The sequence below is a fragment of the Aptenodytes patagonicus genome, chromosome 7 (assembly GCF_965638725.1).
Source record: "Aptenodytes patagonicus chromosome 7, bAptPat1.pri.cur, whole genome shotgun sequence".
NCBI classification, from domain to species: Eukaryota; Metazoa; Chordata; class Aves; order Sphenisciformes; family Spheniscidae; genus Aptenodytes; species Aptenodytes patagonicus.
Window position 1 is genome coordinate 30,871,483 of NC_134955.1, and position 26,589 is coordinate 30,898,071.

General features: G+C 39.2%; 1 protein-coding gene across 1 annotated transcript in view; it reads right to left on the reverse strand.

The window, feature by feature from the left end:
• Nucleotides 1-939: 939 nt before the first annotated feature.
• Nucleotides 940-26,589, reverse strand: part of EHD4 (EH domain containing 4) — a 32,508-nt gene continuing 6,858 nt past the window's right edge. The window contains exons 2-6 of the mRNA XM_076344653.1: nucleotides 25,485-25,661; nucleotides 20,513-20,610; nucleotides 12,267-12,679; nucleotides 8,091-8,255; nucleotides 940-5,551 (exon numbers count right to left, since the gene is read on the reverse strand). Coding sequence (XP_076200768.1) covers nucleotides 5,015-5,551; nucleotides 8,091-8,255; nucleotides 12,267-12,679; nucleotides 20,513-20,610; nucleotides 25,485-25,661 — 1,390 coding nt within the window. The 3' untranslated portion in view covers nucleotides 940-5,014. The remainder of the gene's footprint in view (nucleotides 5,552-8,090; nucleotides 8,256-12,266; nucleotides 12,680-20,512; nucleotides 20,611-25,484; nucleotides 25,662-26,589) is intronic.

A 26,589-nucleotide genomic window follows, 5' to 3' on the forward strand; every position in this document is an offset into this window, starting at 1 on the left:
TGCAAATTTTTCAAAGTCTGAAATGTCTTATGTGTGGAGTATGTAAAACACCATTCTACTAAAAAAAGAAACCCTCACCTCCAAACCCCATTAAAACTTCATCTTCTCCAAGCTATTTCTGACTTTTATAAGGAACAGTTCAAACAAGCCACTGCAATTCATCAGCAGCGTAGCCTCCAGGAACTAGCAGCTAACACTGCTGCATACAAACCCTTTTAACTCTGCAGCATCTTAGATTTGCTAATAGTAGGAGCAATAGCTAAACTGTAGCATCCTGGTGGCACAGATGTATCTTTGGAGATGCTTCAAGTAAGTTGTGTGTATACAAGAGGAGGAGAGGGGCAGAAGGAATTAATTTAGGCACAACATCAATATGTTATATTGATATAATTGGTTATTTTTAAGTAGTAGGTAGCACAGTGTGAAAGATGCCCTTGGATTTTTTGGGACAAACATATCAACAAAGTACATTTTGCTAAACTGTTATTTAATCTACTCTTCTTTTTCAAGGTTAGTACCCCCACTGAAGTTAAAAGAAGTGCCTCTCAGCTCAAGTTTCAAGCTTTCAATCCTCACAGGAAGTTTTTGATTTATCTCCCACGCTTGGACTTTAAGAAATTTCCATGCTTAGACATTAAGAAACTCCAAAATTACATTCCGCTATAAAAAGCTAGTTACAGAAAGGTGCTAGAGGTTTTTTTTTTCCTTTTTAAATATAAATTTAATTCTGGACTCAAGCCTTGGTGTGGGCAGTAATTTCAGCAACAAGTTCAAGGACACAGAAAAGAGATAGCCATAACCTATTATGGATACATAAACTGAGGTGAGAAAATAAGCAGCTTGCCAAATAGCTGCTATGCCCATGAGCCTTAAGTAGCAGGATTACAAAATTCTAGTCACTGAAAGGTTACCTTCCAGAAAGAAGCTTACAAAAAAATCTCAGGTAGTTCAATATTAGTTTATTAAATCAGCAATTGTTATCACCGCTTTCTAAAAATGATTACAAAGCATATTAAAATATATTACAGTATCTGCAAGGAATTTATTGTGTAATAAAAGTGCAACAATAATGAACTTACAACTTTGTTTGCCTGGTTGGACAGACTGAAGCATACTGCACAGATCAAGCCTTCCCTCAAATATTAGAGGGTCTTTGAAGTGAAAACACAGTATTTAACAAATATATTAGAAAAGGTAAGCATGTGAAGTAGAAAACAAATTTCACGTTCATTCTCCTAGCGCTAAGTTACACATAGCCATCAAACCATACACTTCAAACTCTGCTTGAATTTCAACAATACAGAGAGCCACCAAAGTGAGTGCAAGTTGTGAAGGAAAGGAAGTGAGAAGAAAAAGAGGGCACATTTCAAGTAATGGGGATGAATGATGTTGTTGAAAGTCAGGGACCGATACTGCTGCTTTGAGACAAGGTTCCTCACAAATCCATACCATCACCAACAACTGGGACCTCACCCTGACCTAAAAATCTTTGTAAACCCACCATTTTCAAGCTGTCACAGCTTTAAAAGGCTCTCGCTGTCCTGTAGTGTGGTTATGAGTGGCAGCCCCACATTTTCTGTTCCAATCTATAACAAAATTCTAATTAATTTCTGTGGGAACAGATTAGGGTTGGGAATTAAAACTGTGTTGCAGAATAGTTGGAGAAGAGGTAAAAGCAGCAGTGTCTATTTTGGTTTATGGCAGCAGACAGGATGAATTATTAACAGTTTTGAATGATCTCACAGCAAATGTAATCAAAATCCTAGGCATAAAATTGCCAACAAATCCAACATCTTAGTCTTTCTTCAGCAGATGTTAGTAACATCAAACTGAACACCAAAAGCTCCCAATAATTACCAAAAGGACAATTTCATCAGAGAAGGTAATCCTGCTTACTTCTCATGCTCCTAACACATGGACTCACAAACTCCACAGAACATTATCCGAAAACTGTTGCGTGTGGCTGGTTTAACTAACTGAGTGGGCTCGCAGGATCTGACAAGCCAAGAGAGCCAGCAAGGCAAATGGAGTAGGCCCACGGGTCTGCGAGGAGGTAGTAAGAAAAGAGATCCCTTCCCCTGAGCAACAGCAACCTACTATATCAGTTTAGCTGTGCAAGAAACTGCTGTTTAAAGTCCACATGAAATGTACTTTATTCCTATCAATTAAGTACGATGCTAGTGCACTGCACCACATATCTAGAAATACATTTATGCATGTAGCTCTGCATGCCATCCTGAAACACTTCTATTCCACCAGATAACAGAGAAAATCCACCTCTACTCCTATACATGCTTTGTGCATTCCCCTTCCAAATTCTACAGGAAAACAAAGCAAAACATTTCAATCCCATCTAGACAAAATATTTTAACTTATCAAAATGATGCATTTCAATTTGTCTCCCCTAAGCCCAAATTAGCACACTGTCATGGAGACTGAAGAAAAGGCTGCATTCTCCATTTTACTAACAATAAAGCTAGAAAAATAAAATCACTGAGAACCTATCCTGCTCCTTTCACTGAAGGAGGGTATTTCTACTGGCATAGGATCACATGGCTCCAATGCATTTGGAGCATCACCCCTGGAAGATACACACAGTGGGAACTCAAACATGGGTCCACCCCTGGAACCCTGTGCTGCTGAAGAGCAAGGTAAGGCAGACAGAGTTGGAAGACCAGCAACTTCCCAGATCCTCTCAGCTTTGCCCACACTACAGCAGTCACAATACACAAGCTTGCTTGCTTTCTCCTGGTGGCTTTCCTTACTAAGCTAGTCAGGTTGGTCATCGGTGTATGAATTTGTTACTGACTGCAGACACTACACACAAACAAGCATACATTACTGCTTCTGCAGCCTGTTTTCTTTAACAACTCCTGCAATGTCTATAGAGTACTTTTTGTTCAATTAAAAATAAATTACATAGAAAATCAGTTACTCTGCAGATGTACAGTCACACAGGTAGACTCATGGTCAAGTTTCACAGCTCTACTAAAGTGCACAGAGATGCACTAAGGCTAATTTGGCTCTTAATTTAGGCCCAAAGTTGGTATGCTTGAACGATAAGACAAAAACCTAAGAATTAAAAAAAAAAAAAAAAAAAAAAAAAAAAAGCAAGCAAGTTCTCAAGAACAATTTAACTATGCCAGGATATCCCTGATACAGGCCTGGAAGCCTGGCAAGGTAAAGGTGTTGTTCTGTCATTACTTAAAATAGCTTCATTGTTTTCCCATGGGAGAGCCCTGGCAAAGTTCATGGTAATTTCACATCAGAATAGAACAGATGCAGAAAGATCAAGAGGTCCAGAAAGATCTGAAGTATTAAGCCTGACTGACAACCTACAAATGTACGATTTGAAAAAAGAAGCTGAGGCTCTTCTTAGGTCACCTACAAATGAAATCTGAACATGTACTAAAATCTTAACTGGGAGACAACACCCAAACTACTTCCCTCCCCACCCCTACTGCAAGGATGCTAAAACACTTTTTGGCTTGCTCTGTCTCAGAAGGCACTACTGCTACCACTTACTGAGACTCAAAGAAAAAGTGCTCAAAACTACAGTACCTTTGATGTGTAAGGTATTTCATACTACAAATGGAATACAAGTCAATTCCTGCTCACATGCATAGAGCAAATCTGACTGCAAGTTTGATTTTAGAAAAGAATTGGCCCTCCCTGAAAGACTCAAGTTCACAGGGCCAAAAATCTGCGGTCTTTTCAGATACTGATAAAAATCAGTTGTAAGCAGCTGATATGTTCAACTTTGTGTTGTCAGAAAAATGAATGCTTATTAAGCATCCATTCCTTTCATGGATTGTTTTCAATAAAGGAATAATATCTGGAGGGACCAGCCTATCATTTATTACAGTCAATGTAAAGATTCCTGTTAGCCTCCCCGTCTTTCAAATCTGCCACCATAGGAATCGAATCTCTCTCTTTTGTGGTTGTCAGCTACATGTTGGCAAAAGAAAGAGTTAAAAACTTTTCTTAAAAATATTATATATAAAAAAATATACAGAGATAACTGTATAATTACCTGTAAATAGAAATTAAATACCAATGAAAATTTCTTGAGACAATTTGATGTGCTTTGAAGAGGCTGACTTTGAGCAATGCACCTTTTCTGAACAGAAAGTGAAGCTTGGTTTCAGTGGAAGTGTGATTATTTTTTTTTAGCTTATGAAAACATTCTGCTGTCACTTTGAACAATTTAGGAATTTTTTGTCTGCAGAGCAGCTAAACTGAAACCTCAAAAGAAACTCCAAATCCAAGGAACAAAGGAGATTCAATTCTTCTAATGATAAATCTGAGCATATAGTGCTGTATAAAACTGAAGCAGCAGTTCTTCAGATAACAAGACACAATGATGACAGATTGAAAGAATCATTTTAATATTTTGCAGTTCTAACTATAATCAGTAAAGTTCTAAAAAAAGTCTGCTCATATTCTGAGCACTTAAAAGATTCTCCCCATTACTCTTCTCTCTTTTTCTAACCCCCTATTAAATAATAAAAAGAGCAAAAATAAAATTTCCTTTTATATTGGCCCTTTCTTAAACTATAGAGATGCTGACATTCACTCGATGCCTAAAGTATGTTTTAGCATAGAAAATGTTCCTTGCATAGGCAGGTGAATTTAACATGTAGAGCTTCCTTGTGCTATTTAAAATAGTTTGGAGAAACTTACAGTTGATAAGTATTTAGGTTTGGTGAAGGTCAGTGATTTTTATACATGGCTTTTTCTCCTTTATAGTTGTAAAGGCAGCAAGACACAGAAGCAGGACTACATAAACATTTTCACCTTACGATAGATCTATACAAGGCACTTGTGATAAGCATGTCTGAGTGAAGGTCAGCAGGGACAGCTACACAAATGTTTCCCTGCTACCATGCTTCTAATTTCAGTAACTTGCATGAAATGCGTTGTGAGGTTTAAGGATCTAAGCCTAATTTCAAATTCTGGTGGTTTCAACACGTTTGTTGAAAGATTTCCAAAATCCTCATTCTTCTTGTATTTTTCACTCTACTGTCTGGAAAGGTTTCCTGTGAGATGGTGGCACCAGGTGGGAAGGTAGTGTGCCAGGCAGTTCATATCCATCCAGTTTAATCTTGATGAGATGCTTGGCTAATGCAAACTCCTCATCATCCAACATCCCATCACCATCACAGTCTGCAAGTTTCCAGATCTTCCCCAAGACACTGTTGGGTAGCTTAGAAGTCACCATCTCCTTCTTTGCACTAATCCCAGATATTTTGCCATTGATTGGTGACAGAGTGTAGAAAATCTCATCATAAGCAGGTTTATCTTTGGCAACAACCCATTCGTCTTCATCAGCTCCTTCCTTAGCACCTTCTCCATATCCGTGGCCAAAAGGTCCTGCCATGGTGCCATCAAATGCTCCACCGTGTACGATCTCTGTGGGCATATTGCTCTCTTCCTGTCTGATCAGGCTCATCAGGGAGGCAATTTTGTTGGCCAGCATGTTATCCACAGCTTCAATTAGCTTTGGTTTCAAAGAATGAAATTTAGTGAAGTCACAAGTCTCCAACAGCTCCTGCCAATGACAAAGGTTTCAGTGACAGTAATTAGAAACATTTCCAATACATTGAAGAGGTTAAAGAATGGGCTTCAAATTAAAATAATCTGTTATCTTCTGAAGCAGTTTCCATAACTGAAACTCCTCTTGAAGGAGAAGAGTTGACACATATGTACCATACACCCAATATATTGATCAAACACACTAAGACAATTTTGCAACAGTGTATGAGCTTGTATATTAAATTACATTTACAATACAATTTTCAAAATGGCAATGCATAAAAACATGGCAGTTGATGAATGTTACCCAACAACTTTCCATTTGGTGATTTTCTTCCAAAGATCAAAGAAAGCACGCAAGTAGGTCCTCAGTCCTGCTAGCACTTATGCAAGCGTTTAAAGTTAAAAATAAATCCAAGAGTTTGCAGGACTAATCTGATTTTATAGATTAAACTTCTTGTTTGTGGTTAGGTCATGAAGAAGTGTCCTTTGCCAATAAAGAAAAACTGAGTTGGGATAACAGCAGCAGCGTATTTATAGAAGTGCTGCCAGAACTTATGAAATCATATGGTCCCTGCCGACTTTTCATCTTGTACATAAACTCCTACTAACCTCAGTGAGATGTTTAACTAGTCGATATGTGCTATTCCAACACAAGCCCAAGCATGTTTTACACCAGAGCACTGGAAAATTAAAAATGCTTTAGGCAATTATTAAATGATTTCTACATGCAAAATACTAGCCGGGAAGAGAGAGTTACAGTGGAAACTATTAAAAAACCCCCAAACAACCCCACCCAAAACCCCTCTCAAAATGGTGTCAAACTGCTTTAACAAATCACATCTATCACCTCAGGGAGCTGCTCCCGTACATATCAGAACTATAATGATATGAATCCAAGAAACCTGAAGCACAGGCAAGTGGCTTTGCCCATGCACACAGAACTTTGGATTTCTTGGAGGAAAACCACCAACCAGCAACCATCACTCTGTTCAGGTGACATTTATACACAATCACCTGATTTACGGCAACTGATCAGTATAAATTTATGATCTGCAATAAATCTTAGAAAGCAAAGGTCAAACCTGCTATCAGTTTTGGCACAATTTTGTTTTCTCACAATTTTGCTCCTCATTATAGAAGTGACTGATCTCTCATGTATATATTTGCTGCCATCTGCTGCTGAGGCTTAGCAACATGTACTATTAGTTTGATAAAGTTCCATTCAAATTTTGTTTCAATATTCAAACTGACAAATGATTACCTCTCATTCTCTCATTTCGCATCACCAACAAAAGTGGCAAGGGAAGAAAGAGTCAACTTTTTCCACACAACCCCCTTTTAAAGCCTAACTCATGAAACTCTTCCAACAATCCTGCCTGTGAAAACCTAGCTGAAATAGATCTTGTGCTTCATCTATAATTTACTGTCTCATACCAATAATTGATTCCCAAGTCAAATATTTTAGTCCATAAAAGAAACTTGTGCACCCCTATAGATAGAGTAATGACTGGCTGATTAACCTATGATTAGCAGTGTAAGTGTACCACATAAATTGTCAGAATGATACGCAAGTGTCAATCTGGAAAACATCCTCCATCACGCTCATGACTAACTCACGGTCAGACCAAACTGCAGGCTCCTGATCTCCTGTTCTTCAGCTTCCAAGCTGAATTATCTTCTAATTCAAAGGCCATTTAAGAAGCCTATGATCCGAGATCCAAAAGTTGCAAATTGAGGCTTGAGGAATAAATTGAAAAGCATTGCTAACACAACATTAGCTGTTCTTCCCTAGGATACTCTCTGAACAAATCACCTCAAATCAGAGGACAGAAACAAAAAGGTGAGAAAGTGACAAAAAGTTGCTAGTAAGATTGCATAAAGTTCAAAAGAGGAACAAGAGACAAAAGGTATTGAAAAGTTAACAATAAGAGTATAAATTGAGAACTTCTATCTCTCTTCTTCATAGAATACAAGCTCAAAAGGACAGGAAAAAACTGAAAGGCACCATTTTCAGAAGAGATAGGTTTTAAGTTGGACTTTTCAGGTAACACATTGCCTTTATTACTTACTGGCAAACAGTACCAGTAAGAGCAAGAACAGAGTACGGTAAAAATGAGTCATATGTGACTAAGGATATCTTCACATACACAAGCATATGATAGCATTACAAAAGCAATACAAATACCCACATTTAGGACACAAAACAAGAACCAGCTTAATCCCCAAGTGTCCACTGCCATTTCACTTGCACAAAACCTTTAGTATCGTCTGCCATGAGGGACCAAATATTGACTAAAAGGACAGAAGGTGTGATTCCTCATGGCAATTTCTGTAGTCCTGTATCAGTGGATACACTAAGCAAGTTACCAGGTTTTTTTGTTCTGCACTGCTTCCAAGTCATGCTAACAGACACGATTGACTGTCACTTCAGCTGCTCTATTGCTGAAGACTCTAAACTATAATGCTGAGATACTCTGTCCTACCTTTTCCAATCTGGCAATCCTGTTGGGAAGTTAGTATTATTTCAGTGGAACTGTAATCTATCATCTTACCTGCATTTTCTTGACTTCAGGGAAGTCCCCTGCTGAGATATGGTATTCCCTTTGCAGCTGGATGTAGATCTCTGGTAATCTGCTGATCAGTTCCTTCTTCTTGTTCTCTTTTCCAAATACAGAGGGCATTTCTTTTTTCAGATAGCTGATGATATAAGCGTGAACCTAAAAAGAAGCAAAACTGAAATCAAAACTACTGTTTATCTACACTTAACATTAGTGTTCTTCACCCAGGTCATAAAAAGAAACAGAAAAACTATGTTTCTCTAAGTCAGTTCAAGGATAAGATATTATCAACGATTGTTTCTGGAACTTCATGTTTACATGAACAATTAATCAACTAGCTTTTGCTGCTTTCAGCGTTCCTGTGAGGGGCAGAGAGAAAGCAAACACATGTAAAAGAAATACAGATGCACACTTGCAGTTTAAGGAGAAGCACGGTACAGCATTCTATCAGTACCAACAGTGAGAGAAAAAGCAAGGTCCCAAAACCATGTCCTGACATTACATGCATGGATCATACACAGAGCGCCAGCCATACTGGTCCACCTGTCTCAGTGGTAGAGATTTCTAACTCCATTTGTCTCACCAATTATTGTGGAAAGCAATGGGATAATGCCTCAAGTAATCCAAGTGTGCTAAGTGGCAGGGCTATCTAATTGAAGTGACACTGCATTCCTACCTATTTACTCCCAGAAAAGTGAGTACCTATGGTCTATATTTATGCAGCCACCAGAGGATGACAGAGCAGTTAGTATACTGAACAGCATGCCATGGCTGCCTTGCGAAGCCTTAGGGAGGAAAGTAGAACCTTTACAGCATATATGGAAAGACATTAATTTAGGATGACAAGTCCTAAAACACTGATACTTGCAGAGATCAGTTTCCCATCCGCCATGATCAAGATAATCCAGCACTACCATCAAAACATCCATCCTGCCCATGCACCCTCCTGCCACCCTTACCCTGAACCATTCACCTCTTACCCTTTACCGCCCTCCCACCACCTTTCACCACCAAAAGGATCTGCTTGGCCACTCAGAGAGTGATCTGGTCCAGGACAGAAACGGTGGTTGCACTTTGTATCTGAGGTGAATTCACTTATCCAGTGCATTGTGTGGACACTGATACTCGTTCTGCACACGAGAGGGAAGCGCAAGGGCAGCCTTCTTTTAGAAGCAATGCACATCTATCACAACTTGACGTAATCAAACTGCTTTCCTAAGCTCCGACCCGGCCAGGACCACTGAAGTCAAATGACTTCCACAACAGGATAAATCTTTACAGAACTCAGGTCCTTCTTCATTAAAAAAGGATGCAGCTGTTCCCAAAACAGAAGTTACTTACAATTTTCACACACAGAGAAAAAAAAATGTTAAAAAGTAAGAATTTGTATCAAACCGTTAAACAGTAAGAAGCTGAAATTTTGAAGACTGGGGGAAGACAGACTACCACAAGAAAACATCAGGAGAAAAAAGTGTAGATTATGTAGATGTGGTGTAAGTATAATAATCAATACCTACCAAAACATGACATAATGTGCTTTATAGTATTCTGTACAAACCTTACACAATCTGTACAGGAGAAGTGCTCTCCCATTCCTTTCCTTATTTATTTAGGAGGCTTACTGGAAACAAAAAAAAATCCCTTTGTTTTTAAAGAAAAACGGTGTAACCAGTTTTTATTTGCACGTCTTAAGATCACAACTTTCACACAACATGACTTCCTCATGTCTAAAAAGAGTGCATGCGTTTTAATTGCAGGTAAATTTAAATTTTACAGAGGAGAAAAAAAAATAAACAGCATAAAGAAGCAGGGTTTCTGCATAAAACCATGAAATTTTCTAATAGGTCAGATATGAGTATTTCTCCAGAATGACAGAACTCATTCAACAGGGATATTTCTAAGAGAGTTTATAAATCATTGTAAGTAATTTTATGTATCTTATGTTTAAAATAATACTTCTAGCAAAACCAGAAAAGTATGTTTATAGTTCACAAGCACTAACAGTTTCACATGTATATGTTAAGTGGTCCAAGGTCTGCCAGTACGCACATGTGTTTCTTGTAGATAAGAACAGTTGACATCTTCAAAATGGGATAGTGAGCCACAGGACTTAAAAAAAAAAAAAAAAAAAAAAAAAGAAAGAAAGAAAAAAGCCTAATGCCCAAATTTGACAGCAAGTTAACAGTTTGCTTTTGGTTTTCGTTACTGTATATGTTTTAGAAGAGATTAAGAACAGAGTGGCATAGAAATAGGACAAAAAAAATGCCAGGCAATGCTGTAAAAAATGATTTTTGAGTGTCAGTTTTAAGTTCAGTTTAGAACATAGAAAGACAACACTGGCAAGATTACATTGCTGCTTTCCTGCAGATAAAGTGTTTATCCCCCTTCCATAGCTGTCTAATTAGCATGCCCTATGAGCATTGTATTTTATATTCACCTTTATCCATTTTTATTTTACATTACATAGAAACACCTAAAGATGATCCATCTGACACTTTTCCACTTCCAAAACGATTGTAACAAATGAAAGCAAAAAGCTGCCAACAACATCCACAAAACAGATTGAGATCATAGCAACTTTTAACACATCATCATCAGGAACATGATTTTAAATGGAATTTTCAAAGAAGCAACTGCTATGGGGTGCCCTAAAGCTCAGGCCACAAAAAAAAACTTTGAGAGTTAATTAAGTCAACATAGGAAGTGGTATGCATCCCCACACAACTATTCTTCAATCAATGTAAGTTCAAGTCCTCTTCATTTTTCCTTAGAATTCCACATGAAAATGCGTTCCAAGACAACTGCATTAACTCACATTCTGTTTGATAACTGCGTAAGAAATTAGAATTTCTGTCTGGTACCACCAGCTTTCTCCCCAAGTATTTCTGAGGTTAGTTTTCCTTCTTTTCCAATTTTCCAAATGACAAATCGTAATTCTTGAACCACCAATTTTCATTTTGTTCTTGAGCTTTTCAAAACAACAAGAAGCTTGGCAGTGCTTTTAACTGTTATTCTAACAGCAGCTGCAGTGCTACAATAAAAGAAACTCACTGCAGAATCAGAGAAACAGGCAAAGAAATATTTCAGACTGCAACCAAAGCTTATTCTAGTCAGGCCATGAGAAGAAAGGACAGATGAAGCTAAGCAGGGAGTCTGAAAATTAGTGTAGTGTAAAATATAAACAGAAGGTTTTACAAATAGGTAATTAAAACTTGGTGATAATTCACAAAGCTTTAAAGTGACATCCACTCATTCATCAAAGATAACTAGAGACATATCACAAAAATTAAACGGGTTTTCAACAGTCAGCTGTAGACAGTCACAGCATTGTCACACACAGCCTGCCCACACACACTAGTTAGTGACTGTAAGTTGCATACAATGCATGTACTCCTCCAGAGCCGAAAACAAGGGGAACAGTGACAGGGGCTACCTACAGTGGGGCACATAACTCATGTTCCTGGATAACGAGAGATGGGTTTTTCTGGATATTATGATGCAAAGTCTGTATCACCCAAGTGTCTCTGTGACTGGGAATGAAGAAGATATAATCCGAGAGGCTCAAGAGTTTCAATCTAATGCACAAGCACCTCTCCAATTCATCAGTACCTGTCCTTCGCCAAGAGTGAGGCTTTTAATCAGTCTTGTATTCCAGGGTATAACATAAATGCATTTAGTCAAAGTGTTTTTCCACAGCAGCTGATTGACAGTATGCATTAAAGCATTAATATGCAAAAAAGCATATGGAAGGTTGCAAGTGAATAGTTTTGGTTGTGGTTTTTTGCCCCCCCCCCCCCTTCTTTTTAAAGTGTTCTCTACATACCAACTATTATTAAAAAAGTGGTGTATCTCCAAAAAGTAACATTAAGATTACCTCGCTGCACAGTGTAAAAAAAAATTCACTCCCCTACCAAGCTTTAATGGCCTAAAAGGCATCAAATCCCTTCTCTAAAGTTAGGGAGGCATGCCAGTGCAAGTCTCGATTTCCTCCTACTTGCTTCTATATCCTGAGTGGCTACCTCTTCCTTGAAAAACTGACAATTCAATCCATTTGCTGAAAAACACACAGTTTATAAGTAGAGGAAGATTGGGAAGGGTGAGAAAGCACACACTGAAAGAGACAGAAGAGACTGCTCATTCAATTAATTTAGGGTTTTTATCTTTTCTTACCTTTGCAAGTCTTGCCCTCTTAATGAGGTCATTGAGTTTCCGCACAGCAGCCTTCTGTGGGAGATTCTGGATATCCTTGAAAAGATCCTGTGCCTCGGCTTCAAAGAGTCTTCGATTCTCTGTGTTTCGGAGAGGATGGGCCCAGAAGGAGCCAATGTAGACCCGCAGCACCTCTGGAGTGTTGATCACCTTTCCCAGGGACCACATGAGTGCACCGTAGACCCTCATCAGTTGCTGTGTGTCCACTTGGTCAGCCTTATTAAGCACCACTCGAATCTTGTCATCTTGGCCCCGGAATGACTTAATAGCCTCTGAAAACTCATCAGATATATCCAGCTTATGGGCATCAAAAAGGAGGATGATGCGGTCAACCCTCTCAGCAAACCACTGGAGGACTTGGCAGAAGTCGTAGCCTGAAGGAAGAATACACTATTACACTCCTAGCATTCACAAAAGCAAGTCTCAGAGAAGGTAGGGCTGGGGATAGAGAACAAGGGGATCATAGCATCTACCTGGGGGAAAAGAGGAGATGGACCACCTGGAGGAGACTGTCTGTGGACAATGAGGTCAGGACAACTGTATCCTACATTTCCTTAGACCAGTCTCACTACTACTGCCTTTCGTTTTTATCGCTGCTTTTCCCTCAACCTTGCCATCCATAGCTTATGTCACTATCTTTTGTGCTGCTGTGAGTTACTGTCTCACACCCATGTTTGCCTCTTCCCAGGAGTTCTGGCTCCAGCAGAATGCCCAAGCTAAGCAGGTCTCTGGGGCTCTTATCACAAGCTCTCTTCACCCCTGTTAACACTGGCAACTTTGGTAGCATTGCCTATCTGTACAAAGAAGGAAAACAGCGGAAGTGCAGCACTCCAGCGTTAAGTCAGCAACCAAAAATATTTGGATTTTAAAACCATTTCCAAACTTATCTGTCCTTGCATTGCAACACTTGCTGTTATTTCTGCCACAGCAGACTCAGAGATCCAATTTACCAGTAATGTGCCTGCATTGCTGATGGCTTTGGAGACATGACAGGTTACAGAACACGAGCAGTGACCTTTCTGATCATCTGAACCAAACTTTTTGATGTTCTAAAGGAAAGCCTATTCATAGCACCTGTCTGAACACTTTTGTAAGTGCAGCTGATACCTAATCCACACAACAAACAGTATTCAGGAACTCCTTATTCAGAAGTGACACATTTAATCCGCAGAGTCTCACCACTAGTGATGTGGCATTGGGCTTGGCGTGGATGTAACTCACCTTGCTTGAGTAAGGAACAGCAAGGTATGAGCTGGGAGCCAACATCCCACCCCTCCTCTTCCTCTCAGAAACAAATCAGAGCTAAAAGAGGGAGCAGTCAAAATGCAAGGACTGGTGTAAAGTAACCCAAACAGAATCAACAGCTTTGCTCCCAGCAGCATGTATTTAAAGGCCAACAGCAAAGAAAGCTCAGTTACCACCAGTGAGCCCTCCAGGGTGCCTTTGGTCATTTGTCAGCTGTGCAAGATAAGCCTTTAAACCTCCAATCCCTCAGCAAAGAAAACCCACTTAGACTACTCATACATGAACCAGTTATCCAAACACTTCATACACCTGGTCCAGATACAAGCAAAAGACTCTTCACCACTCCTCATTCTCCCTAGCATCTTTTAAACAGTATAAATAAAAGGGTATGGGGACATTGTAAAGTTGCTTAGCTTTTCTTAAAACAGTGCTGGTTCAGTCAAGTCATTATTCATTGTACCTTCAAGTTGTTGGTCTTTAAGAGGGAACCCAAAAGCACATCAGCTTTTTTTGCTTTCCAGTAGAACCTGACTAGGGCCAACATCAAGAAAAGCAGACATACATGAAAGTAACGGGAAAAAATGGTGAACTCCAGATTTGTCATGGAGCATACTTGTGCATGTTTAGCAACAAAGAAAGAATTCAGTCCTAAATCTTTTGTTGAAAAATTACAAATAGCATATGAAATGAAATCCAGAAATTCTAGTTAATAGTAAGAAAATGTCCCCAATTACCCATCTTCCCTGCGCCCCCCGCTCCCAAAAAAGAGATCATAAAACTTCACTAAAAACCCAGCACAGGCACATCAAACTGAAAGGATAGCGCTATGTTAAAAAGGCGTTATTTTAGGATCCAAAAGGATGCAGGACAGACTCATTAACTGCCTATACAAAAAAAAGCCAACATAACCTTTCCCATTAAAAGGATTACTTTGTAAGGAATGCAAAATCCAGCCCCTTTCCAGATAATGCTGCTCTGGCGCTTTCATACGTTTTTTCCTGTGACCAGTTCCTGAAGGACTGGAACGCGAGATGAAAGGTAGAGGCAAGGAGGAAAGCTGCACAAAACACAGCTGGAAGAGAACTCTTCTCACTTTACACTAACAATCTAATCAAAACCAGTACGAATAATTTATCTTTCTAAAAATTTAGCAGGAAAGAAAGGGAGAAGCGGGATCTTGTACGTCACTTGCATGTCACAACATAGTTGCAACAGTGCACAAGTCTGAGGTATGCAATAACCTGTTCTGATTTCACTCATGTAGAAGGAAATACGCTTGAAATGAAATACATAAAATTGCAAAATGAAGCAAGTTAAAGTCTATTAAGTTTTCCACAAATGGATATGTGAGAAGGTAACTTATAAGGCTGGTGAAATAAATATATAAATTCCCACCACACATTTGATGGATTTTGAACTGTAAAAACAATTGTACAGTCAACAAGTGTATGTTAACTAGCAATAAATTTCTTTTAAATATGAATTCAATATTAATGAAGCATTTGCTTTAAGACAGAAAAGTCTGCTTGTTGAAAATGGGTAAGAAAAAGACCTCAAAAAACCTGAAAAAGTCTGTTCTTTTTAATGAAAATTTGTCATTAGAAGTGAACCTATTTTATATACAGACTCAGTAGTTACACATTAGAGTATACCTGAACTACAGAGAAGTGATATATGGTTAAATATTTCAGCACTGAGACACAATGCATTTAGGATCCTGTCGCATACAATACATATGTGTGGATTAGGGCTTTCAAAGTTGATCAGTACTAGGTCAACACTGATCAGTTTGGAAAACTTGACCAAAAAAATTTGGGGTTGATACCTCGCAGCCTCTTGCTGCTCTATTATTGCTATTTCTTCAAAGGTTTGTTCCCAATGACTGATGTCAGCAATTATATCCAGCCTGAGGATCTATGTCTCACCAGGTACAACATCTACGAGCAAATGCATATTAGAAAGTCACAAGTCACCCTTGTACCCAGCTAAGGGAGAGAGGAAAGCAGTGATCCGCCAGCAGCACTGCAGAGCTCTTGAGCTCCTCCCAAGCTGCAGGGAGGGAGCAAGCTGATGCCTCCGACAGAGGCATAACTGTCGGGCATCAGTAATGGGCTGAGCAGAGACCACAGAGGAGAATAAAAGGAAACAATGCAGAAGAGATGAAAAAGTTGGAGAGAAACTGCATGCAGTTAACAGCCCTGGAAACACTGATGAGAGGAATTATCATGAGCTCTCGTGTCATTAGCACAGGGCAGAGTATCAGCCCTGTGCATGACAGCCACCAGCCATACTCAAAAGATACAGCTGTGCAATCGTGCAATATGAGTGTGGGTCAGTTTTCTGTGCCAGTTAGTAATAAAGGTTTAAACAAACGGTAGGCTTTCCCTTGTGGGCCCAAGGTAAATAATTTCCAGCTCGCCCTAATACCATCTCCCAAAGCTTTTGCAATTCAGAAAAAAATTAGGGAGGCTTGATGGGCTCCACCCATCCTCTGCAAGCACAGACAGGCAGAGCATCCAGTTCTTCCACCCCTGGGGCTGGCACTACTGGCACAGCAGAAGAGAGGCACCTCTCAGATGAATGTTGCAATGAGGAGCCTCCAAGCTCAGAGGACAGTACCCACTTACCAGAGGAATCGGGGTGGGCAGAGTGCTGGAGTGATCCCACCTGCCAGTGCTGTCTAAGCAACACACAACCAAGGCTACAACACACAATTTGGACACGGACAAGAGCAGCCTTTCCCCCCTGCCCAATCTGCTGTTCTTCTAATGCTTTGCCACAGGTGAGCATCTAAACTTCCCAGTCTTTCAAATGGAGCTCAGTCCCACATGGAAAGATGCACTTTTTGCTGTCTGGGGTGAAAGTTTCCAGCTATGTTGATGAAAGCCTGTCTCAATCCAGCACTCCTGGATAACACTCTTACTGCACTCCTGTTGGTGGACTAATCCTAAGGAGAATGTACAGTGTCTCACTGCAAGGGAAAGCCTGACACAATGCTGCAACTATATACATCACCTTACTTAATCCACGACTACATTTTCATAAGCCAGACTGAACTGAGAAAGTTACCTGTATTTAAGTAACTCCAGTTCTAAAAATGCAAGCTACCTGATATCCTCCATTTTCCTCTGAGCTCTTTCCCCGTACTTCTTGAAACCCTTGCCTTCATGCCACTCAATCATGAACCAAACACCCTCTCCCTTTCTAAAAGCAGTTCCTCCCCACACCCTGCAAGACATTGCTTCTCCTTCCTCTTCTCCTTACACTCATTGTTCCTTCCACATCTTGCAGACTATACACACGTTTCTGTCTGACATGGGCTTTGTGAACGTCACCAGTGATGCTGCAGAAGCAGCACAGGGATAGGCATTGTCTGGCCGGGGACAATGCTGGCACACGTCTGCACATTCTCCTCCAGCCACTTGTGCAGCCCCTGAACTGACAGGCGGGAAGCTTCTGGCACACCCTTCTGCCAACAACAGAAGCGGGAAAGGTGCGTCAAGAGAGACAGCTTTGAATGTTGCACTCTGTATATTTTTGACCCTTCAGAAAGCAATCAGCTCCTTCATCCATGGCCTGGATGCTTTCCAGAATTAGAAATAAAACATGGGAAGTAGTGCATATCCTGTATTTTTACATAGTCCTTTACTGTTTTCCTGCATTTTAAAACTGAAAGTTAACATTTGATTGCTTTGCTGGTCTCAGAAGGCTTCACTTTACTCCTAGTGATACCTGTAAAATTCTATCATTATGCAGGTGTTACGTCCATTCATAGGTAAATAGTTAAGCAGTTGCTCATGGGAAGATGGAAAAAAACACCAACAGCAAGGAGTGAAGGTTTTACACTGAGCTCCTGTAACGTTATTCTTCCATTGAGCACATTAAAACATCACCAATAAGAAAAGTTGCTACTCACCGATGTTAGAAACAAGCTAAACTTCTAGAAAGGTAATTTAAAAACTCAGATATGAACAGACACCAATAATGTGCAGAATAGAAAGCATCTAAGAATACTTATCAGGTGTTATTAAATGTCATATTCCACTACTGAATTATGAAAAATCTCATCTTGTTTATACTATTTATAAGTTTGAGAAATATAAAGAAACCAAAAGCTTAAAAAGTTTGAACTATAAAATTTTGAAATACAAAATTGTGAAATTGTCAGAACAGAAATTCTGAAGTATCACCCTGTATATTTAGAGCTTTCCTGGCAAGCACAGAAAAGTATCCCTATGTTTAAATCTGTAATCACCTTTACAGTGAAAGGAAATAGCGGTTCCCATAGCGAAGCTGCAACCTTTTTCAGTGAGAAGCAGCCAGTGAATTTAAGGGGTAACACCACACATTTTGTAGGAAAACACCTCTGTTGGTCTGAAGGTATGCAAACAGAACCTGCTCTGACAGAGGCATATTTAGGGACAGCAGAAAACATCATGTAGAATCCTACTTATATTTGCACACAGTAATTTAAAAAGTAATCTAAGCAACTCAAACTTCAAAACGTGCTAAATTAAGACTTGTAGCATAAATATGCTGAAGTCAGTCCAACTCCTTCAGGAAGCAGGTCAGACAGGCCTTGCTGTGTGCAGCACCACAGGCCAAGTCAAGTTTGTACTGCACAAAACCACCTGTATGGAAACTGCATAAGCAACCCAAAAGTCATACACAGGAGATGTATCTGACTATGCAATATTTCAGACATGAGTGAGTGCAGTATTGCCTAATCATAAGAGCATGCAATAGGTGCATGCAGTAAGTCCATACAGTGCCTTGTAGGTATTTCATGTATGCTGATGCCTAAGTATACGAAACCTTAAGCCTTGGCAGCAGTTGTCCCACAACCCTGGGGCACACAGAGAACAATGCTCTAAAGCTGACTCCCAAAACCTTTCTTATGGTACAACCACACTGGTTAAAGCTAAACAGCACACAGGAGAACCACATTTGTGATAGAAGAACTATGCCAAGTTACATATTCAAGACAACCCTTAACACACTGAAAAAAAAAAAATCATGAAATGCAAACTAGTCAAGTTAAAGCCTGTGAAACAGATAAGAGTTTGAGGTTATCAATGAGCACTGTCAACTTAGGTGAAAGTCTACCATACCAAAGGGCAGGCCAGCTAGGCCATAAAAACAATTGATAAGGCACATACCATCAAGAAATGGAGTTTCTGAACAATAAAGGAACAACAGTCATATGTTTTGTTAAGACACGAGCATTTCTAGATGGCAGTGAAGAGCCATGGTCCTTTAAGCAACACAGGACTATCAGTGAAACATAACGTGGAGTGAAACACAACTCTGTCCCACACATGAAGTCTGGGACTTCCACAGCAATCCCTAATGGTGTTGAATTTTGTCACCCAACTGCTCAGTTTTTCAGTGGCATATTAATATGATGCTCTAGTTTTCTGCTTAGTTCATGTTCACTTCCATACTGTTATGAAAGTAGCAACAGATACTTGAATGCTGCCAAGCATCATTTTCCCTTGATTTAACAAGCAGAGAGGGAGAACGATGCACCTAATTTTTCTTGGTAGAGGAAAAAGGGAGCTGGAATCCACAATGGAGAAGCAGAAATAGGAGATTTAAGACCATCTTTGATTTTATCAGACTCTCTGTGTAAACTGCGACTCAAACATTTTGTGGACATCTTATAAAAAGATTTTTCAGCATTAAAAATCATTAGTTATACACTTGGTTATTTCTGCCTAGAAATAAGAGTGCCAACATGCAGTATTTGTTTTACTCATCTGGTTTCACAACATTCAAGCCTTCGCTTGCACAGATGTAGAGCACTCATGCTGTTCATCTCTACTAGTTCACCAATGTATCACATATAGGAAAACACAGCTCTCTCCCCATGATGAATGCTTTACATGACTATATGAGCAATAAAGAGGACAAAAACCCCCCACATTCTGTCACTGAACAAAGAATCCAGAAACATCTAGTAGACCAGTTTACTAAGCAAGCATAGTTTAGATTACAGTCCTAAGAATTTAGTCTCTTATTCTGCCAGTGCAATGTAAAGTCTATGGTTGCACAGCTGCCATATATTGTGCTCATTCCAGGCTTTCCTCAAAAAATCCCAGGTGTGAGATGTTAAAGGACTGATAATTTCCCTTCCCACAGACATGAAACACAAAAGTTTCCATTTCTTAAGCAAAGGTCTGAAAACAGAGGGCAGCATAAGCCACACACTGGATCCCTACCATTTACAACTCCACAGAAGTCTCTGATACGCACTTAAATGCAGCTCAAGGAACCAGGGAAGAAAGTTATTTACATTATGCTGTTTTGTTTTAATAGTTTCTCAAAGACAAGCTAATTTCTTATTTTTAAACAGCATGTTAAAAACAGGGTTCATTTCTTTGCAGAATTTTCATTTTATTAAAAATATTCTCATTCCCTCTTCCTCCTGCTACTCTTTTGACTGAAAATTATATTACAGCATGACTGAGCAACCTTAGGAAGCAACACTAGCAGCTGTGCCCACAATAAAAGCACCTTATTTATAGCCCAACCCCCTCAGTTTTTAAACATGACCAGCTTGAAGAGCTACAGCTATTATGAAACATTTCTTCATTCATGAACTTCAATAGTATATATAAGAGTCTATTCACTATTACTTTGTGGAAAGCAATTAAAATGATGGAAATAAGGCTTCTTCTCAGGAGTGTCAAAGCACTAATTATTCAACAGACCATAAAACCATAGCCATTTGCAGCCCTAGCAGCAGGATGATGGAAATCCCAACCCCACCAGATTTCAAGAGAAAAAAATTCTAAATCCTACATCCAGCCTTAAAACATGGGTGTAATAGGCCTTGTAGTAAGAAAGTTTGGGACACGCCACCACTCAATACCACTAGAACAGGCCCCCCAGCAGATTAGGATGATGACTTGTCCGGTACAGCAAAAATAGCTCAGTTATTTTCAAGCCCTGCAACTCACCTCTGCTGATGCGCTGCTTCTCTCCAGAGAGAATGCCAGGGCTGTCGATGATACTGATGCTCTTCAGTACCTGGTTAGGTAACTGAGAACACATGAACCTGCAGGAAAGGAGGAGAAAAAAAAAACATTATCGATAGCTCTAGCTCACATGTAGATTGTCCCTTGAGAGTTCCCCTTTATGTATCTGCTTTTAGAAAGACTCAAGTGAGATTTAAAAAAAAAAAAAAGTTTCTGAATTCCTAATGAACCCCTATGTTTGGCAACCATACATGTTAAAGAAAACAAAATGTAAACAGAGAGCTTCTCATAAAAAAACCACAGGAAAACCTTGTAAAACCATATGCCTAAGTGCTGATAAAATTCCAAATTTTGCAAGAGCTGACAACATGGGCCTTATATGCAACATTAAAAAGACTCCATAAAATAAACATTTTGCTAGCACCAAAATTAGTATACACAAGAAACAACTCTTTATGTACTCCAACTTCTGCCCAAATTCAAAGAGATTCAAAAGAAAAGGGAAGCAGGCAGAAAGCCATGCTGACGGTATGTTTATATTCCAGTCACTGGCAAGTCACCCTCTCACCTGCTCCAGCAGCAACCCTCCTTACGTGGGGCTTGCGGAGGACCAAAACCAACAATTTCTCCTACAAACGGAGCAAAAGCTTTCACACTGCCAGAGCCAAGAGTTCAAATTACACACAGCATGCTCTAAACAATAACCTCCTGCCTCCGTGATGGGAGACAAATTCAATAGTGGTATTATGAAAAATAAATAATTCATGAGGCTGCTGAGAGTCATGCAGAACACTTCCTATGTTAAATCGAAACTACTCTGATGCTTCTGGGATAGTTCATGACTGAAGAACTTCACCTGCTTTCATCATAAACTGCCTTTAAGAGATTTTCTTCTTATCGGGTAGCAGCTGAAGACCATACTAACAACCCCACAATGTTAACTAACCTACCCTCCTCCTGTGAAGCTGCCCAGAGGTAGCCTAGCAGAGGGTTAAGCTGCAGGCTCAGGCTGTAAGATGTCCACCCTGCGTTAACCCATCGCTTTAGAAGGCACACTACCTCAAGAAATAGCATATCACAGACAGCAAATTTTAACCGTGCTAAAGTCAAACAAGAACTTTAAGACCAAAGATAGTCTGAGTTAGGAAGAGTTCAGGCAGTCAGATACAAAATGTAAGATATATCAAAATTTGGAAGATGTTGTTGGACAGATAACGATTCAGATGATTCAAAGGAAATCAGGAAGAAAAAAGTCCTTACACCTCGCTCCACCTTCTTTTTCAGGTGACCTTGTAGTAATGAGTCTGTAACACAGCGTCCCTTCTTGGGTACAACAGAAATGGCAGCATCAGCTACGCCTCTCCCTGAAACCCAAGAGGGGATAAGGAAACAGCAGCCATCTTGGCCTGATAAAACCTGAGGGTATGTAAACAGCACTACCCCTTTTGGTTTGGTTTTTTTTAGTGGAACACCAGGTGTAGAAAATACTGCATATCTGAAGCAAACTCTTCCACTAAGGCTAATTTTCTACTAACTTAAGAGATGCTTTTGAAAGAGCAGTGAGGTACTATTGAATAACATTTTTTTGAACTTTCCAAAACCTAAAGGAGACACTATGTTAAAGCAAACACATTTTGTGGAAGCATAGTGGATGTGCATAAGCAACAAAGAAAATACATTTGACCATGTCAACCATTAAAAAAAAAAAATACATCGCTAGTATGTACAACATGAAGTAGTTTTCATAAATTTGGAAGTTTGAAGACTGAATTTTCATACGTGTTTTTTCTTATCACTTTATTTCAATCTTAGAAAGGCCAGCACTTGTTTAGTATCACTGAGATGTTTCTAGGCTTATCTTACAGGAAGACTGGCACCATTATTTCAGCTGAACAATACGGCAGTATTTTCACTTAGGCATCACCCAAACTGGGACAGCTGGAAAAGGCTGTGCAAGAAAAGAGAGAACTACAGGCCTTAGAAATGTAAAGACACTGCAGTCTTCGCAGCAGTCATTAGTGGTAAAGGGAGGAGGAAAGTATATAAGAAAAGGATGAAATAGAAGGATAAACTTGGAATTAACTGGCTGTAGCTTTTAGAATATATCCATAATCTAAAGACAACAGATGGGTTAAAAATCTTACATCAAACTAATATTTCAGACAACTTAAATCTGTAATGCTAGTCGTATTTGAGTATCTCTTTTTGACATTGAGACTTGGCTCTGAACCACTATTTCTTACATGACCTGTACGAAGTGAGATTTTAAGTGCTGCATCATAAAAAGAAAAACTACATACTATCTACCTAAATGACAACAGACCTTCACAAAAAAAAACCTGTTACAAAAATAGTTGTGCGAATGAGATGACTGTAACTGCTTATGACACATCTGATACTGTCATGTTTTTCATATTATTATAAAACTATTGTTAAAGAAAACCAGCAATATTAGACTATCTTGCAAAAATAAGTTACATTGTTTGCAAAAATGAAATCAACAACCTTGTAATCATCCGTTGATTTTTTTTTTTTTTTAGATTAACTTTGGATGACTCAAAGAACCTAGTAAGAATTTATACTCCTTTTTGTGTCCATTCAGATACCCATTAGAATAGAGCAGGACCATGCGTTTCTTCACAGCAGCACCAATTTATTTCCGTGATCTTCTGGTATACTGCAATATTCTTTCCTCACTTACTTACACCAGCATCCAAGGGCACACTAGGTCCTGTCCCCATCCCTTTCCCCCCTCAACTTTCCTTAAAAGTACACAAGAGAAGTAAGAGACAAGTTTCTACACTCAGAAGCCTTACAGAGACATCTATCACAAGCAGTGAGATACAGGGGGAAATAAGAAGGGGTCATGGAAAAAAGAGGCAAGGTAACATAAATAAATTAAGGCAGCTAATTAGTAAGTACAAGCCTTGACTGTGCTACTGTGCTCTTGTTTGGTTTTAGTTTCTCCATTACCTCAGTCACTGTTTCCTTTCATGTAGATGAAAAGGGCGCTTTACTTCATAGTCTAAGTGTCCATAGCCTTGGAAAAGTAATACCTTTAGTTTTTCCACAAGACAAAAGACTAGGATTCTGAAATCATTCCAAAAAAAAAAAAAAAAAAAAAAAAAAAGTAGGGGTGAGGGGGAGAGAGCAGTAGAGAGAAATATATTAAGACAGGAGTGAAAAATGTAATATTGGGTGTAAAGCATTGTCACTGCCAGTATGGCAAATGAGAGAAGGCAAAGCAAAATATGTAGTATGATTGCAAGTAAAGACAACAGGAACAAGTTACTCAAAGATACTGAAATAAAGCCTAAGACATTTTCAACTAGGTAAAGTAGGAAAGAGAAATGAGTTGACAATTTTGAAAAAGCAGCAGTATGATCAGCGTGGCAGACCAAGTATGGTGCCAGGGGAATATAAGCACCTAGATCTCTGCTGTAAAACTAAGGAGCAAATGTGAATGCTGGGGAAGGTAAGATTCTTACAGCACTGCAATGCAACAATACCACAGTCACCAAAAGAACTGGAATAATTCAGTCAGTTACTTTCAATGTACATCTTTTTAGCTAGCAAATAACCTTGCTTGCCTAAGATTCAGGATCTGACACAACTAGCTGGGCAGATGATTTAGCCAAAAATTATGTAACCCATTCATCCAAACAAACATTTAGTATTATTACAGGTTCTGTGTCAATATTTGAATATTGTGCAAAATACAATTTACAGTATTATTATATTAACTTTTCACAGAGAGCACGATGGTGGGGAAAGAGAAATAGAACAGTGATCTGGAGGACAAGACTTAGCCAATAATCTCACAGAAAGGGGTCCTGGACCACAAAATTATTATTTAAAATGGGACTTGACTGCATCTTCCCACAGCACATATTCTTATCTCTCAGCAAAGTGATAGTCAAGCCAACTATTAGAAGCTATAAACTTTCTTCTGTGAATAAACACAGCGAGAGATAAGACTGTACATGACGAACTTTTAACACATACGCCAGTGTTTATCAGCCAAACAGGAAAGTTTATTGTTAAAAGAGAACCAATTTAGATTAATTGGCTTGCAAAACCAGGCCTCCATGTCAAGCCACCATCAAATACAGGAAGAAAACAAGGTGATTGCTCACACAATGCAAAGTTATTAATAACTTTTAACTGGAAAGATTTAGCTGGCTACTTAAGTTACCCATGGCAATATTCACAGCCCCTGAACAACTCTCCCCTTTTTTGAAAATATCCAGCAGCCATCCAGAAGCTAACACTATCATCCTGATCTATGGTACTGCTTGAAGACCAAGCTGTTAAGCGTTTAATTTTAACTAGCTGAATATGTACTTAATCCAGAAGGCATATTCAAATAGCCTCCATTCTTATAGGCCTTTTTACATATCCCAGCAATTCACAACTTCAAGAGGCTACACCACCAAGACCTCAGGGGAGACCACCGTAAAGGAAGAACAAGACAGCATCAAAGGGAAAAGATCTTTTCCTTTTTTGAATGGTAGTTTTTAATAATATTACTAATCTACCAGTTTTACTGAGCAGAGAAATTTGTGCCTAAACTGATCTTGAGTTCCAGCTGGCGTAATGCCTTACAAACAAGTTAGCTGCTGGAGCGTTTCAGCAGTTTTCTGTAAACTGGTTTTAACAATGATTCTGTTCTCATAACTGAATATATAGTAACACTCCTTACCTTTTAAATTTTTTTTTAGTTTTACCAAGGGTACACAGCTCTATGCTAGTACTACCCTACCTAGTACTGCCTTTTTTTTTTTTTTAGTTCACTTGAACTGCCACCACTCCTGCTTGTCTTTGAGTATTTATTCCATGCTGTTCAAAACAAATACAGCAGAAAAAATTTAGTAAAAAACATTGATGCTTGAAGATGGTATCAAGTAGAAATTTAAACATAAAAATCAAAAGACAACATGCAAACAGGTCTCACCTGTTCAGAAAAGCATTTCCAAAGCGGCTGAGTTTGCGGAACGGCTTCTTAGGATCCACAACTAGGGCATTTCCAGGAATGTTTCCTTCTGAATCTCCATACATCACAGCAATAAAAGAATCTGTAGTAGGCTCTGGACCAATCCGCATGCCTGGAAAGTCTTGTTCAAGCAGGTATCTAGAGATGGAGAATACATAAAGTAACAGAATTAATGACTGGGAACTATAGCAAAAGCAAATACCTGTAATTCACTTGAAAATTCCCAAGGATATACACACTCTAGAATAATAAAATTACATTTTCCCTGCATTTCATTATTTCTATTAACTAGGGAGAAAAAAACACCCCCACACACAACTGAATTCCAGTTTTTCACAATAACTAGGTAAAAGGATAAAGTAAATCCCTTTACAAAAACAGAGTGGAAATATTCCCTCAACCACTCAAGTGGATGCTTCTACCAATGATCGCAGTGCTGTAGGTTACACTACAAGACATTGCTGCTTTTGTGTGTGTTTTCAAGCCTATACAAGTGCTGCTGGTACTAAAAGGGAGCGGTTTGAAACAGTACATCAGCAGTGTCAGTTTGCTGACAGACCTAACCCTTTGATGAACTCAGTATGATTTTACTAACTTTAACCCATCTTACCACAGGCAGAGATAACACAGTCATGAGACAATTGTTACATCTGTTTGGGAGTGAGGAAACGATTTTTTTCTTTTGATCTGCATATCAAAAAGTAATTGTTAACTAAGTCAGACCTGCAGAACTTGAGGCCCAACAGTAACTTCCACTAGGCAAGTCAGGCAGCGCTGTACCAACAGAAACCATCCTGCACCTCCCTTTGAGTAATCCACTCACAGATGCAGACAGCACATACTCAGTGGACCAAACGTGATACACCAAGTCTTGACTTTCCAGACAACAAGGTCTCAAACGAAGGATGTGCGTATTTAAATGCTAAAACTTAATGGAACCGGAGCATGTATTTACAGAAAAAGCCTTTCTGCATCCCTTCCTGGATGGCAAATGAGAAGCAAGAGGAGCCCCAAGCCTATCAAGCAAGCCTCCATCTTACAACGTTCTTCCAGCCTACACTATGAT